Here is a 14,145-nt window from a genome sequence, read left to right as displayed (position 1 = left end):
CCCAGCAGTGTTTCTGCTCCCCTTGCCCCTGCCCAGGGCAGCTGCAAGCTGGCTCATCACAGCCTGGCACTTTTGCATCTGGATGCAGATAAAGCCAAGATGCCAACCCCATTACTGGGGTCACACTGACTTTGTGCAGGAGACACGGTGGCACCAAGGCTGGGGACAAGCAAGGCCACCCCTGTGCAGGGCTGTAATGCACAGCCACTGCCTGGCTTGATGGACACGCTGGGTAATAAAAAAATCTCTGTTAAAGCCGGGATGGAAAGCAGCAGCCACGGTGCCGGTGCTTTCAGAGAGCACATTTGGGGCCTGAGCGCTCAGCCCTGGAGATGTTTATAGCACTTTAGGTCTGTTTGTGAGGTTGGAGCCTTTCAAAAAAAAAAAAAAAAAAAAAAAGAAAAAGAAAGCGGGGGCGGGGGGGGGGGGGAGAGAAAGACATATATTATTGTTTATAATCTGCTTTATTCAGCCAAACCTTTCCCCAGCAGCCTCGGATTGCTGTTAAATCCCTTGGTGCCTTTAACTACCGATACAGAAAGTGGTTAATGTGCATTTGCCCTAAGCTTGGCATCTACTCCAGGAAATCACTTTAATTGAGGAGCATTAAATGTTAAAATGATTAAAATATAGAAAGCCAACACACAGTGCCCATGGAGGGGCTTGGACCCCCCCACCTCTCCTGCCTGGCATGGCCCTTCCACCTCACCTGTGCCCGCCGAGCACTGTGGTGGCACAGCCAGAGACCCACTGTCACAGCTGCATGGTGGCAGGACAGCTGTGCCACCTTGGGGTGCCATGTGGCAGCCGTGGAGATTCCCAATCCCAACCTCTCTGTGCCAGAAAAAACCCAGGGCACGGTGACCAGTGTCACTTGTTCCATCACCCAGGGAGGTCGGTTCCAGCATCCAGACACGGCCCTGGCAATCCTGAGCCCAAAGAGCCAACGGTGCCAGAGTAGGCAATGCCACTGCCCTCCCACTGAGGAAGAAAATCTCAGAGACAGCAGCTGCTAAAGAGCATCCCGAGTTTATTTGCCATCGCTTTCCCTCCGGGCAGAGGGGGTGACTATACACATCTCATGCCAACACACCAGAGGCAGGGTACAAAAGCAATGCCCTGGGCCCAAATCCGGGGGCAATTTGGGGGGATCATTTCTCCCCAAGACACGGCAATAAATAAGGTTTTATCCTTAAATTTATTATTATTATTATTATTATTATTGTTGGGTTTCTTTCTTTTTTTTTTTCTTTTTATTCCCCCAGGAAACAAGACTCTCACTTTCTGGAACTGTACAAAATTTACACAGCGAGGGGAGGAGGCATTTGGCCTTGTCGAAGGGGGATGGAGAGCAGCAGGCACAGCTCTCCCCTGTCCCCTCCCCAGCAGTGCCGGCAAGGCCGGGAGCTTGGCACCAAGGCTGGGGAAGGGGGAGGCACATGGATGCAGCTCCTGCAGCACCAAGGCACCCAGCCGGGGAGGGGACAAGGAAGGACAAGGACAGACCAGTGATGTGCTTTCTCGTGTGGCTTTTCTCTTTTTTTTTTTTTTCCCTCATTTTAATTTTTTTTCCCCCCTCTGCTCCCGGAGCCTTCACAACTCTGGAAGGAGCCGACTAACTGGATCCACCACCAGGCCTCCCTGAAGGGCAGGCTGGGATCATCAGCATCACCCCAGAGACAGAGAGGATGGCAGGGACCCCATGGCCAGGGCATCCCTGTGGGGCTGGGGCAGAGCTGGGCACCCCGGGCAGAGAGTGTGGAGCGGGATCCATGGGGCTGAGTGTCTGAGGGTAGGAGGTGTGGCTGTGCTGGGGGAGATGGGTTTTGAGCAAGGGCTAGTGCTGAGTGAGCCGGGCCAGGAGCAGACCCCTGGGGTTTGCGGGATGTGCCCAAGCCACCGGGATCCTTCCTGGCTGCCTGCACTCACCCTTTAGTACCATCAGACCCACGGCACCAAAGGAGGAGTGTGATCCATACCAGGAGCCTCCCACACACCCCCCAGTCACCTCCCACCTTCCCACGACGCAGGTGTTTCTGCAGCTGAGAAATTCCCTCTCGCCTATTGGGGAGGAATTTTTTTTTGCAATGCCCTCAGAGCAAACGTCGCCCACCTCTCCCACCCACTGGCCCAGCGGCTGCTCTGCAGGTACCAGCCCCAGGCGCCCCGGCCCGGCCCCGCTCTGGCACAGCTCGGCCAGCGGACAGCCCGCGCTGGAAACAACTTTTTTTAGTTCCTTCCCCTCGCGTGGCCACGGGACAAAGCAGTGATGCTCCCTCGTGCCCAGGGATAAATCACTAGGCCAGGAGCAGGCAAGACCGCCCGCGGCAGCCACGGACGTGTCCCCGGCAAAATAAACCCTTCTACAATATAGACTTCTCTTTCCGCGGAGGCTCCGGGCAGCGCCGAGCTGCGTTTCAACACCATATCGAAAAATAACTCTTGAAAATAGCAGCGGTGCTCGGCAGGGGCGGTGCGGGGCTGGCGCGGGTGCCGGGATGGGCTCCGCCACCCCTGATTGTCCTTCTTTCTCTCCCGCCGGCCGCGCCACGGCCGGGTCCCCAGCGCACCGCCGGGCTCCTCGCCGCGCGTCCCGGGCGCCGCCACCTCTCTTGTGCTTACACCCGAAGGCATCCTGCCCCCGTCCGGGCTCGGCCGCCCCAGCCACGGCCGGTGCCGTCCCCCCTCCCTCCAGCCCTCCAGGGCCAATTCCCACGGGAAATCCTGGAAAGGTTCAGCCGCCGGCGGGCGCTGCGCTTGCGGGCCGGGGGGAGCGCGGGGGCCGGGGCGGGGGGGGGGCGAGCAGCGCTTAGAAAGGGGGGTGATCCATGTCGTCCAGCCAGGAGGCCGGGCTGGTGGGAAAGTCTGGGTACCCGACGCTGCTGCCCGTGGAGATGTCGGAGGTGGGGCCCCCCCCGGCCATGGCCCGCAGCGTCTGACTCACCCCCTGCGCCCCGTGGGCCACCAGCCCCAGGCTGCCGTCCATGGCGTAGTCCAGCCCGTTGAGCAAGGGCGGGTGCGCCGGCAGCGACGAGATGGAGGACGGCGACTGCGGGAGGCCGTAGGGGCTGCCGTCCCGCAAGTCCTGGTACGTCTGTCCCGTGCCCTCCACGGAGAAGCCGCCGTTCAGCAACTGTCCGCCCGCCACGTCGCCCACGGAGCCGTACACCCGGTTGTTGTGGCCGAGCTCGGAGAGGATCTGGTCTTCTGCCGGGGACAGGAGGGAGAGCGGAGGCGGGGGGTCAGCGCGGGGGGGAGCCCGGCCGCCCCCCGGCCCCGCTCGGGCGCCGCGCTCACCGCGGAAGCTGAGCTCGCTGTCGCTGACGCCGCAGTCCTCGGCCGAGCTCTCCTTCTCCAGCTTCCCTCCCCCGCGGCTCCGCTTCACGCTCTTGTAGAACTGCCCCCAGCGATGCCGCCCCGCGTCCTTCTTCAGCCGCTTCTCCTTGGCCCGCCGGTTCTGGAACCACACCTGGAGCGGGCAATGGGGAGGGACGTCGGTGACACCACCGCACCCCGCCACCCTGACGGTCCCGCATGGCGGCACCCCTGTAATCCACTGCCTCTGCAACCCAGCACCCATGGAACCCAGTGCTCCAGCATCCCGGCAGTCCTCCATCCCAGCACCCCTCCATCCCAGCAGCCCTCCATCCCGGCACCCCTCCATCCCGGCACCCCTCCATCCCGGCACCCCTCCATCCCAGCACCCCTCCATCCCAGCACCCCTCCATCCCAGCACCCCTCCATCCCGGCACTCCTCCATCGCGGCACCCCTCCATCCCGGCACTCCTCCATCCCAGCATGCCAGCACCCTGGCACACCAACATCCTGGTGCCAACACCTACACCCCCATGCAACCCAGCATCTCGAAACCCCTGCAAACCCGCATGCCAACACTCCTGCCCCCCAGCTCCCCCACTCCCATGCAATCCATGCAGCTCACCATCCCCGCAGCCCAGCTTCCAGGCACCCCCAATACCCCCGTCACCCCTGCATCCCCTAAAACCCGGCCTCCCCAGAGGGGCCCCTGCGTCGCCCTCCTCTTGGGGCAGGGTGGAGAGGGGCGCCCGCGGCCTCACCTGCACGACCCTCATGTCAAGGCCGGTCTCGGAGGAGAGCTGCTCCCGCACATGCCGGGCGGGCTTGGGGGAGTTTTTGTAGGCGTTCTTCAGCGTTTCCAGCTGCTTGGCCGTGATGGTGGTCCGGGGCCGCTTGGCGCCCGCCTCGGAGTCATCTGCAAGCGAAGGAGCCGGTACCAGCCCCGAGCAGCAGCGGCTCTGGGGAACATCTCCCCAAAAGCAGCTGCCCCAGAGCCCGCAGCGACACCAGCCACGGCCAGCCCCGCCGCCCCGCCCGGGCGCCTACCGTTCTGCTTGGCGGTCTCGTAGTCCTCCTTGCAGACCAGCCGCCCGTCCTCCATCAGGTAGAACTCGTCGCCCGTGGCCAGCTGCCGGCTGCAGATGATGCAGGCGAAGCAGTGCAGGTGGTACACGAAGTCCTGCGCCTTGCGGACCACCTGGGTCGGGGGGATGCCCTGTTGGCACGCCGTGCATTTGGTCCCGAAACGCCTGCCAGGAGAAGCGGGAGAGCCTGAGCCCCGCGGCGAGGTGGGGTTTGCCGGGATGGGGAGCAGGAGACAGGGCAGAGTTCAAACCAGCGATCAACCTTATTATGCATGACACTTCACACGGCGGGGGTTTATCTTCCTCAGAGTGAGAGACCGGCCTAATGGAGCCGAGGAAGGTTTGATTTTAATGATTCTTTTAACTAATGCTTATAGGCTTCCTGATTTTTTTCCCCTGCAAGGACAGTACATATTTCATCCGCATTAATACCAAATAAATTAATTACGCCGCCCCGCTGGCATGATGAATCTCAGATTAATGCAGAATGATGGGGCTCTTACACCATAAGGACGGCCTGACAGGGGCGTGGGGTGGGCTGGTGTGGGGCACGAGCAAAGCCACCGGCAGGGCTGCAGGAGTGTGCAAGGGACATGGGAGAAGTGCGGAAGGAGCGTGCAAGGATGGTGCAAGGAGTGCAGAAGCGTGCAAGAAATGTGCATGAAAGAAATGTGCAAGGATGGTACAAGAACGCTGCAAGGAGTGTGGAAGATTCGTGCAATGAGTGTGCAAGGAGCGTGCAAGAAATGAATTCACTGAATTAATAGCACGAGGGTGACACATGCCGTTGAGAAGGAAGTCAAAAGTCAGTGGGTATTCCGCCGGTGTTTTCAGCGACAGATGCTGTGGGATTGGCCTGGGGCAGACCCCCACCTCCCTCTGGCCCCACAGGGCTCCCCTGCTCCCCACAGCAGCCCCAAACACCCCAGAGCACCACGGAGCCACCCTGGTGCTGCAGCAGCCCAGGTGACAAAGCTGCCAGAATAAACCTGTCCCCATCTGCTTTGAAGGAACACCCAGTCCCTTTGTCCCCAAGGCTGCGGGGACAGGCGCTGGCACCGGGGAGTGCCCAGGGAGTGCTCCAGGCACCTCTCACTGTCCCCTGACGCCTGAACATCCCCCAGTGGTGCAAAATCACCCTCAAGCCCCATGGCCACCCATCCCCTCCAGAAATCCAGGGCACAGCCACCAAAGCTGGGTCTCTGAGACTGTTCCTGAGCCACGCAGGTGTCACCCAGGGATGGGGGGCAGGTACCGGGCATGGGTGATGCCAGCACGATTCCTCACCAGAAAGCGAGAAGGAAAAACCTGATTTGTCCCATTTTCTGGACTTGTATCCTAAAGGGAGAATCCCTGGACATCTGCTGGGGGGGCTCAGCTCTCCTGGAGTCAGATGGGAGGGAAGGTGGGAGAGGAAGGGAGGAAGGAGAGAGGTGGAGATGAGATGGACAGCGGAGAGGGAGTGAGGGAGGGAAGAAGGAATGATAGGATGGAGGATAAAGGGAGGGGTACGGGGAGGGTGGGAATGGAGGGGAGGAGGAAGGCCGGAGAGAGCGAGGGATAAGATGGACAGAAGATGCTTTTCTGCTCCCAAGGCTGAGCTGCTGCCCACTCTGCAGCCCTCATCCACTGCCCATTCACCCCCTCACACAGAACACTCTAAAAACGATTTTAACAGCACTCCCGACACCCCGGGGTATTTCCACATCATCCGGGGACAGAGGACCCAGGACGGAGCTGAGGACCAAGAGCTGCAATTTGGGGGGGGGGGGGGGGGGGGGGGGGGGGAGAAAAAAGAAAAAAAAAAATCGATCTGATCCTTTCTGAAGCAGCTCCTGCATCACCAAATGCCTCTGAAGTTGGGCTGCAATGCTCACGTCTCCTGCAGGTTCCCCACCCCGAGATCAATGAGCGGTTAAGGAAAGGTGAGGTGCGAGCGCCGAGCTGCTATTGATTGGCACCAAATAATCCAGGCAGGACCTCATCTGAGAAAGTCGCTGATCTTTCAACTCCAATTAACATTGATTACCCGCACCTTTTGGGCGACTATTTAAATGACTCGGAGATTAATAGGCTGGAAAATATCAGAAGTGAAATGTTATTACCCAGGCTGGAGTGGTGCTTTGACCGTCCCCGGGAAGGAGAAATCCAAGCTGCATCTTTGGTCCTGATGCCTGGTGAGGATCTAGGAGAGCCTGGGGATGGGAAGGCAGGGGAATCCTGTCTAGGGACTGATCGTTGTGGCTTTAGGCTGCCGGTGAGGGGTGGTGGGGACAGATGATGGCAGGAGGAGGTGGCTTCAATCCCCGAGGGGCAGCAGCTGCTTTGTGGCTGAGCCGCATCTCCTGCAGCCAAGCAGTGAAAGGCACCCATCGGCCAGGACCCAACCCCTCTGCTTCACGGCGATCCAGTCGCAGCAAAATCCCCTTCCCTATCCCTTGGGGAAACTCCCAAATTTCACCGGCAACCAGGGACCAGAGCATCCTGAAGGCAAAGTCCGTTTTTAATGGGGAATGGGGCTGTCCTGTCTCGTGGGAGCAGGCAAATGCCAAGGCTGGGGCATCGCACAGCTCAGAGGCAGCTGCCAAGGCAATCAAAGGAGGTTTTCACGTTAATGGGAGCAAAAAAGGGATAGATTAAAAAAAAAAAAAAAAAAAAAAAAAAAAAAAAAAAGAGGTAAAAGGTGGAGGGAGAGAAACAGCATCAGCAAATCCCGAGGAGGCGAGGGAGGCACTCGGGAGGAAGAGGCAGCCTTGTCGCTGCCTTGCACGAGTTTCTCCTGCCCTCTAGCTCCGAGCGGAGCCGGGGCCAGGATGTCATCCCGGGGGCCCGAACACAACTCCAGGGAGATTTGGGGCTTTCCCATGGTTCAATCCCAACAACCAGCATCCAGCTGAGAGCAGCTGCAAAGCACCCACGTTCCCTTGACTTCCACAACTCCACAACATCAACAACAAGAAGAAGTTGTTATAGGAAGATTTTGGAGGAATTACGCTTAAGACGAGGCTGCGTGGCCGCTCGACGGGCGGGGAAGACGCTGCTTTTGGGGAGGCTTTACTCACTTGAAGAAATCCTCCTTGCAGTAGACGCTGCCGGCCCGGGAGAAGCAGCGCTCGGCCAGCTGCATCTGGCAGTCGGCGCACTTGAGGCAGGAGCTGTGCCAGTGGCGGTCCAGGACCTTGAGGATGAACTTGTCCAGGATGTGCTGGTTGCAGCCGGCGCACTGGGGGATCTCTGGCCGGGGGGAGAGGGATGGAGAGAAGAGCAGCGTCAGCCACCGACATCCCCCCGGGGCTCCGGGTGCCCTACCCGGCCACGTCCTGGGGGTTTGGGGTGAGGAGCTGCCACCCCTCAACTCCCCGGTGTGCCGGCACGTCTCCCTTTGCAAACCTTTGCCAAAAAACCTTTGCCCGCGGCTGGACGAGGCCACACACACACACACACACACGTGATGCTTTTCTTTCATTCATCTCGTTTTTCAGGCCGTGTCCTGCTCTTTGCCACGAGTTTTCCCTGCCTGCCTCTCTCTGCCTCTGGAATGGCACCAGCACCGAGCAGGGACACAGCGCTTGTTGCCCCTCACTGACCCACACATATGGAAGCAGATGGATTTGGAGGGGGAAAAGGAAAAAGGTTTAAAAAGAAAAAAAAAGAAAGAAAAAAAGGAAAAAAGACCACCCCAAACAAACAAACAAATAAACAAGAAAAATAATTTTAAAACATTTTTTACAAAGAAAAACATTAAAAATGGAAAAACGCAAAAAGGGAAAAAAAGATCAAGAAAAAGGAAAATTATTTTTAAAAATAAAAATGTTTTTATAAAAAGGAAAACGGTATAGAGTGAAAATGGTTTTTAAAAGTGAAAAAAAAAAGAGATAAGAAATAGATGAAAAGTGAGGAAGATAAAAAAGATTTTTTTAAGGAAAAATATTTAAGAAGGAAAAATTCACAAGAAGGAAACGGTTTTTTTAAAAAGGAAAAGGAAGAAAATATTCAAAAAAGAAACAGGAAAAGGAGAAAACAAAGCAGAAACAGAACAAAACAAAACAACAAAAAAAAGAGAAGAGAGGAGAACAAAAAAAAAAGTGAGAGAAAAGAGGAAAGGAATGGTACAAGGAAGGAAAAGAGAAAAAAGAAAAGGGGAAAAGGGAGAGAAAGAGGAAGGAAAGGAAGAAAAAGGGAATAGAAAAGAAGGGCGAGAGGAACGAATGGGCAAAGGAGGAAATAAAGGGAGAGGGGGGGAAGGAGGAAAAGAGCACAGGAAAATCTCATATTGTTACAGCCTCAAACGACATTATTTCAAAATTCTTTGGGGTCCTGCCACGTACCTGACGTGAGGGCAGCTCATTCCATCACTGCCCAGGTCAGACAGTGACAATCCCAGCGCCCCTCAGACCCCAGCTATCGCTGGCATTCCAGCCTCTGCCGCATTAACCGCATGACAAATTTAAAAACAAAAACAACAACTCTACGGCTTCTAGAGGTGCCTCTTTCCCCTCTCGTTTTGGGAACCCCTGGACGCTTCGCTCCCTTCCCTCCAGCACGGCGGCTGCAGGTCGGCACCAGCCACGATTTCCAGCCTGGATTTGTTCAACCCGTGTGAGAGCCCCGCGAACGCCGCTGGCACCGGCGGTGGCACCAGCACAGCCCCAGGAAATCCTTCCCGGTCGTTTCCCAAACGCGTGTGCACCTCCAGGAAACACGTTTTGTGTCGAAATGGTTGTTGATGCCAACACGTGTGTATTTACAGGCACCCATCCCGCATCCTCACAAGCCAACAAAGAGCTTTCCCTTTCCTAAAAGCAGCAACGCAGCTCAACTTCAGCAAGCGAACAACAACTGCAGCCGAGAATCCATCTCCCTTCAAATTCCCAAAGAAAACTATTTATTTCTTCTTTTTTTTTTTTTTTTTTTTTTTTTTTTTTTTTTTTTTTTTTTAAGAGGAGACCGATTTTTCCTTCCAATTTCTCTGTAGATGCACGGCACCAACCCCAGGCACAGGTGCCTGTGGGTGCAATGACGCCTGTGTGCACACACAGGGATAATAGTAATAATAATAATAATAATAATAATAATAATAATAATAATAATACAATAACAAAAAGGAGAGCTGCCAGGGGAACCAGGAGGCGTCCCTCTGGTTTGCAGAGAGAAAACATCTAAAATTCAAGCCCTGCACCCTGCTTTGTGCTTTGCCACACAGGCAGCTGCCTCCCTGCCTCGCATTCCTTGCGCTCCTTTTAACTGAATTATTTTACGGAACAGGGATGAAGCGAACGGGTACGATCGGAACACCAGGAACGAGGCGCTCCCTGGCTGTCTTTACCCAGCAGAATTCCCTGGCTGGGTGCTTTGGATGGTCCTGGAGGGGGGCAGAGCCGCGGGGTCCCCCCTCTGCAGCCCGGGGATGCAGCGACCCCAGAGCAAAGGTGTCCCCGGGCCCGGGGGGTGTCAGGGGCTCACCCCGAGCTCCGGCCCGATGTGACCGGGACGGGACCGCACATGTGCATCCCCGGCGGCCGCCCGAGCGGGATTTGACCGTATCCCATTAAATCCCGTGGGCAGATCCGCAATCCCCCCTTCCCCTCCCACGCAGGGGAGCCGAGCCATGGCCTGCCCTCCGCCGCTACCGTGATTTATTATCGGTGGGTCCATCTTCCCGTTCCTCCCACCCCCCTCCTCTCTCCCCGACGGGAAAAATTAAAGAAATACCGATTGAAACGAAACCAACTGGCCGGTGGCCTCGGCGATCCCCCAGACCCTAAAGCCGCTCGGGACGCGGGCGGGGGGACACGCGGGGACAGCCCCGGGGGACGCGCTCCCCGCCGGGCACCGCGGGGCCGAAACAGCCCCGGGGCCGAGTTCTGCTCCTTCTGGGGCATGGAAAGCGGCGGGTGCTGCCGAATGGCTGTCCGGGAATGCGGGGGGAATAACGAAGCACAAAAGCGGCCCGGTCCGCCGGTACCGGAGCCCGCACCCAACCCAAGGGAAGCGCCAGCCCGGGGATTCCTTCAAAAGTCTTTCTGCGGGGAGGAAACCTCATTCCTTCACATGCGAAAAAAAAAAACACCAAAAAAAACAACACCCTTCCAATCCATTTCTCTGCTGCGGGCAAACGACTTTCTCGGCGGCGATTAATCACTCCCCCAGCTCCAGCCCCTTGGCCAGAGCCTGCCGGCACCCGGGCACTGTTCCCGCAGGCTTTGGCACAAGTTTTGACTCCGGTGAGATTTGCAAAACAATATTCATAAATAATATTCGGAATTTTTATTTTTAACAATCCCGTCTGCAAGGCTGAGCAAGGTCTGTCGGGGGGCGGGGTGGGGGTGGGGGGAGAGAGGCAGCTCGGCTTCCCAAAATCCTGCAGAGGAAGATGCTACAGGACACAGTCTCTGCTAAAATAAGGAGGCTGGTGGCTAAATCGAGAGGGAAAACGGTGATTAAATAGTGATTAAAAACTAAAATGCCACGGATTTTCCTCTCACACGAGAAGAAATATCGAGATGCTGGGGGGAAACCCGGGCTCCTTCTTGGGAAAGGGGTCCCCTGCCCGAGATAATTTCCTTTGGCTCGGAGGGGGCTGTGCTCTGTGTCACAGAGGCAGGATCAGGCCCCAAATCTGTCACGACATAAAAGCAGGTGCCTGGGAGCTGGCAGTGGCCGCAGGGCTCGGGCTGGGGCAGCGGGAAAACCACAGAAGGATGATTTTCAGCAGCTCAGCCTCATCGATTTCCTTTCTGCCAATTTTTCGCGCATAAATAACTATAACAACAATAATACTTATTAATAATAATAGCATTAATAGATATACAAATAGCGATAGTAATAATAATAATGGTTGTAGTTGTAATAGTAGTAATAATAATAATAATAATATTAATAATAATAATAATAATATCTCGTTGGATTCTTTCCGGCTAATTCTTGATATCCATCAGTCAGTACAGGAATGACAATCTCATGGGCAGGGGAGTTTGGTGGTCCCGAGAAGGGCCAGATCAGGGAGATATTCTGGGGCAATGCTGCTCCACGGTGGTTTACGCACTTCATTTTTTTTTTTTTTTTTTTTTTTTTTTCTTAAATCAAGGGATTCCGAGGCCATAGAAGTGACCCAGCCACCCGGAACCGGCGGCGTGACTCGGGGATACGGTCGTGGGACAGACCCTGCCTGTCCCCGTCCCTGTCCCTGCACCGGCTCTGTGCTCCTGACCGGGATTTTTCTTCCCCTCTGCTGCGGTGAAATTGGTTAAACGGGCCCTCCCGCAGCTCGGCAAAGAGACCCAAACGGGGGATAACTGTGACAGGTCCCCCGAAGGGCGGCGGGAAGAGGCACCACCGAAAAACGCCCGGAAAACGAATTCCAGCCGCTCGGGGGCCGGGGCCCGTGCGGGGCACGGAACGGCGCGGGGGCTCCGCGGGGCAGCGGCCAGACGTGGGGGAAGCCTGTCCTGGAGGGAACCCCCCGTGTCCCCCCGTGTCCCCCGGAGCCCGGCCGGGCTGTCCCGCGGCCCGGGCCCGTCTCGCCCCTCCTCCGCCGCCGCCCGAGGTCCCTCCCCTCAACTTTCTCGGCGCCGCTGTTGGGGGGGCCGAGCATCCATCCCCTCATTCCTCATTCCGGGAGCGCAGCGACGCCCCGGCTCTCGGGAACCGTTTGCAAACGGGGAAAAACAACAACAATAAAAAATAACAATAACCACAAGGACAGCAGCGACACCCGCGCAGGTGGCCGCCCGCGGAGGGCCCCCCGCCCGCGCAGCCCCAGGGCGCACCGGGTCCTCCACCATCCATAGGGGCATCCATAGTGCCCACGGGATGCCCCCGCGTGGGGCTCGGCGCTATAGGAACGACGGGGCTGACTGATGCTGTGGTTCGCTCACAGTTCGGGTCTAGCATTCCCCGCTTTGGGGTCCTGCATCCCCCCTTGGGGTGCATCATCCGCAGTGGGGTCCATCCACCCGTGTGTAACCCCCGGGCCGTGCCGGCGCGCACCCCCACGGAGGCGCTACCTGTAGCTGCAGGGCAGATACCCGCCCCTGTAGACACGCAGGAGATTTTTGGACAGACGCGGATGCGGCGGCATCCTCCGGGAGCCGCGGGGCGCCCGGCCGGGCTCGCCATCCCGGGGTACCCCGCACGCACGGCCCTGGGTGCCTTCCCACCGCCGCCGACCGCCGCCTGTCGCCACGAACGATAGAAGCGGAATGTGCGCTGCGGGCCGGGGATGCGCGGGGGCGGGCGGGGGCCACGACCGTACACACACGCACTGACACTCACACACACCCTCACCCTCACACTCCAATTCACGCTCTTGCACACGCAACAGCCGGAGCCGCGCCGTCCTCCCCGTCGGGGCCGGGCCCGCATGGCTCCGCTGCCCGCCCGCCCCGGGGCACCGCTCTGCCTTCCGCACGCTCCGCGTTCTCCCGTCCGTGAACGGCGCTACACCGGGGAACGCGAACGGAAGGCGCACAGCCGGGAGCGACCCGGAGCGGAGGCACCTGCCCACCCGCAGGGCGCTGCCCCGCCGGCCCGGGGCCGCCTTTGCGGCAGGGAGCGAAGGAAGGAGAAGAGAAAAGCGTCCTTACGTTGCACCGGCACACCGAGGATCTCGGGAAGCCCCTTGACAGCCCCTTCGGCAGCGAGCGCGGAGCTTTGCATCATTTTATTGGCCCGGGGGGCGGCGGAGGGGAGAGAAGAGGGGCGGGAGAGCCGCGGGCCGGGCCGGCGGAGCCCGGTGCCGTGTCCCGGTGCCGTGTCCCGGTGCCGTGTCCCGGTGCCGGTGCCCGCCGGTGCCGCCCGCCTCCCATTCATTCCCCTGCGGGGAGCGCGCCTGACGTCACCGCCCGCAGGGGGGTGGGGGCGGGACGGGCCCCGCGCAGCCAATCAGCGTCCGCTCCGCGCCGCCGGGGGCGGGGCCTGTGCTGGGGGCGGGGCCTGTGCTGGGGGCGGGGCCTGCGGGGAAGGGGCGGGCCCGGGCTGTGGCCGGCGGTGCCTTTGGGGACAGAGAGGGACGAGCCCGAGGCCGCGGGCGGGCTCCGCTCCCGGGGCTCGGGAACCATCTCCCGCTCTATGGAAGGCGTTGGAGAGACCCGCTCCGGGGCCATAGGCCCAGCCCCGTCCCTCCTGCCGCCGGGAATGGAGGCTCAGCCAAGGGACACTTCCCTGGCTCCGGCGGACACCGGCACGTCCAACGTGAGTTATTGCTCAGCGGCTATCACCCCGCCGTGGCAAGTTCTGCTTCCACAGGTCGCTGTAACACATCCCTGGGCCCCATCCCAGTGGTGCCTCCCGGGGCACACAGCTGGGCACGGAAAGAGCCAGCCCAGCTCGGCAGCGCTGCAGCGTGCCCAGCCTGGCGGCCCGCTGGCCGTGGTGGCACAAGGGTGGCAGCGCCACAGTCACAGGGCAAAGGGCTCGGTGTGGCTACGGCTTCCATGAGGATTCCCCATGAGGGAAAACCCTGAGGCAACGCAGCCCGCAGCACCAGAGGGAAAATGATGTGGTGGCACCCAGCAGCCAAGGGCTGAGCAAGGAAACTCACTGAAATGGAGCTGGAGTTAGAGTGGGTGCCCTGAGCTTCACCCTTCCCGATGCTCACCGTGTCACCAGCTCGGGGACAATGGTGCCAAACAGCCACCATGTGCCATCCCCCTCTGCTTAGAGAGCAGGGTGAGCCCGCCATGGTGGCACACGGCAGATTCCGGCAAGTGAGGGAAGGTGTTCACCCAGCCAGGATCACGGGCAC

The 14,145-nt window shown here is 58.7% G+C and overlaps 1 protein-coding gene across 1 annotated transcript; it reads right to left on the bottom strand.

Annotated features, from left to right (window-relative positions):
- Positions 1-2,809: 2,809 nt before the first annotated feature.
- On the bottom strand, positions 2,810-13,076 carry LHX4 (LIM homeobox 4). The gene is made up of 6 exons (XM_066325550.1): positions 12,986-13,076; positions 7,463-7,634; positions 4,363-4,565; positions 4,077-4,231; positions 3,298-3,469; positions 2,810-3,207 (listed from the first exon to the last, which is right to left on the bottom strand). Exons 1-6 carry the CDS (start codon positions 13,059-13,061, stop codon positions 2,810-2,812), a joined length of 1,176 nt encoding a protein of 391 aa, XP_066181647.1. The 5' UTR covers positions 13,062-13,076.
- Positions 13,077-14,145: the final 1,069 nt, after the last annotated feature.

The sequence above is a fragment of the Sylvia atricapilla genome, chromosome 9 (genome assembly GCF_009819655.1).
Source record: "Sylvia atricapilla isolate bSylAtr1 chromosome 9, bSylAtr1.pri, whole genome shotgun sequence".
Classification (NCBI taxonomy): Eukaryota; Metazoa; Chordata; class Aves; order Passeriformes; family Sylviidae; genus Sylvia; species Sylvia atricapilla.
The sequence above is the reverse complement of the archived record's forward strand: the minus strand, read 5'-3'. Positions and strand labels throughout refer to the sequence as shown.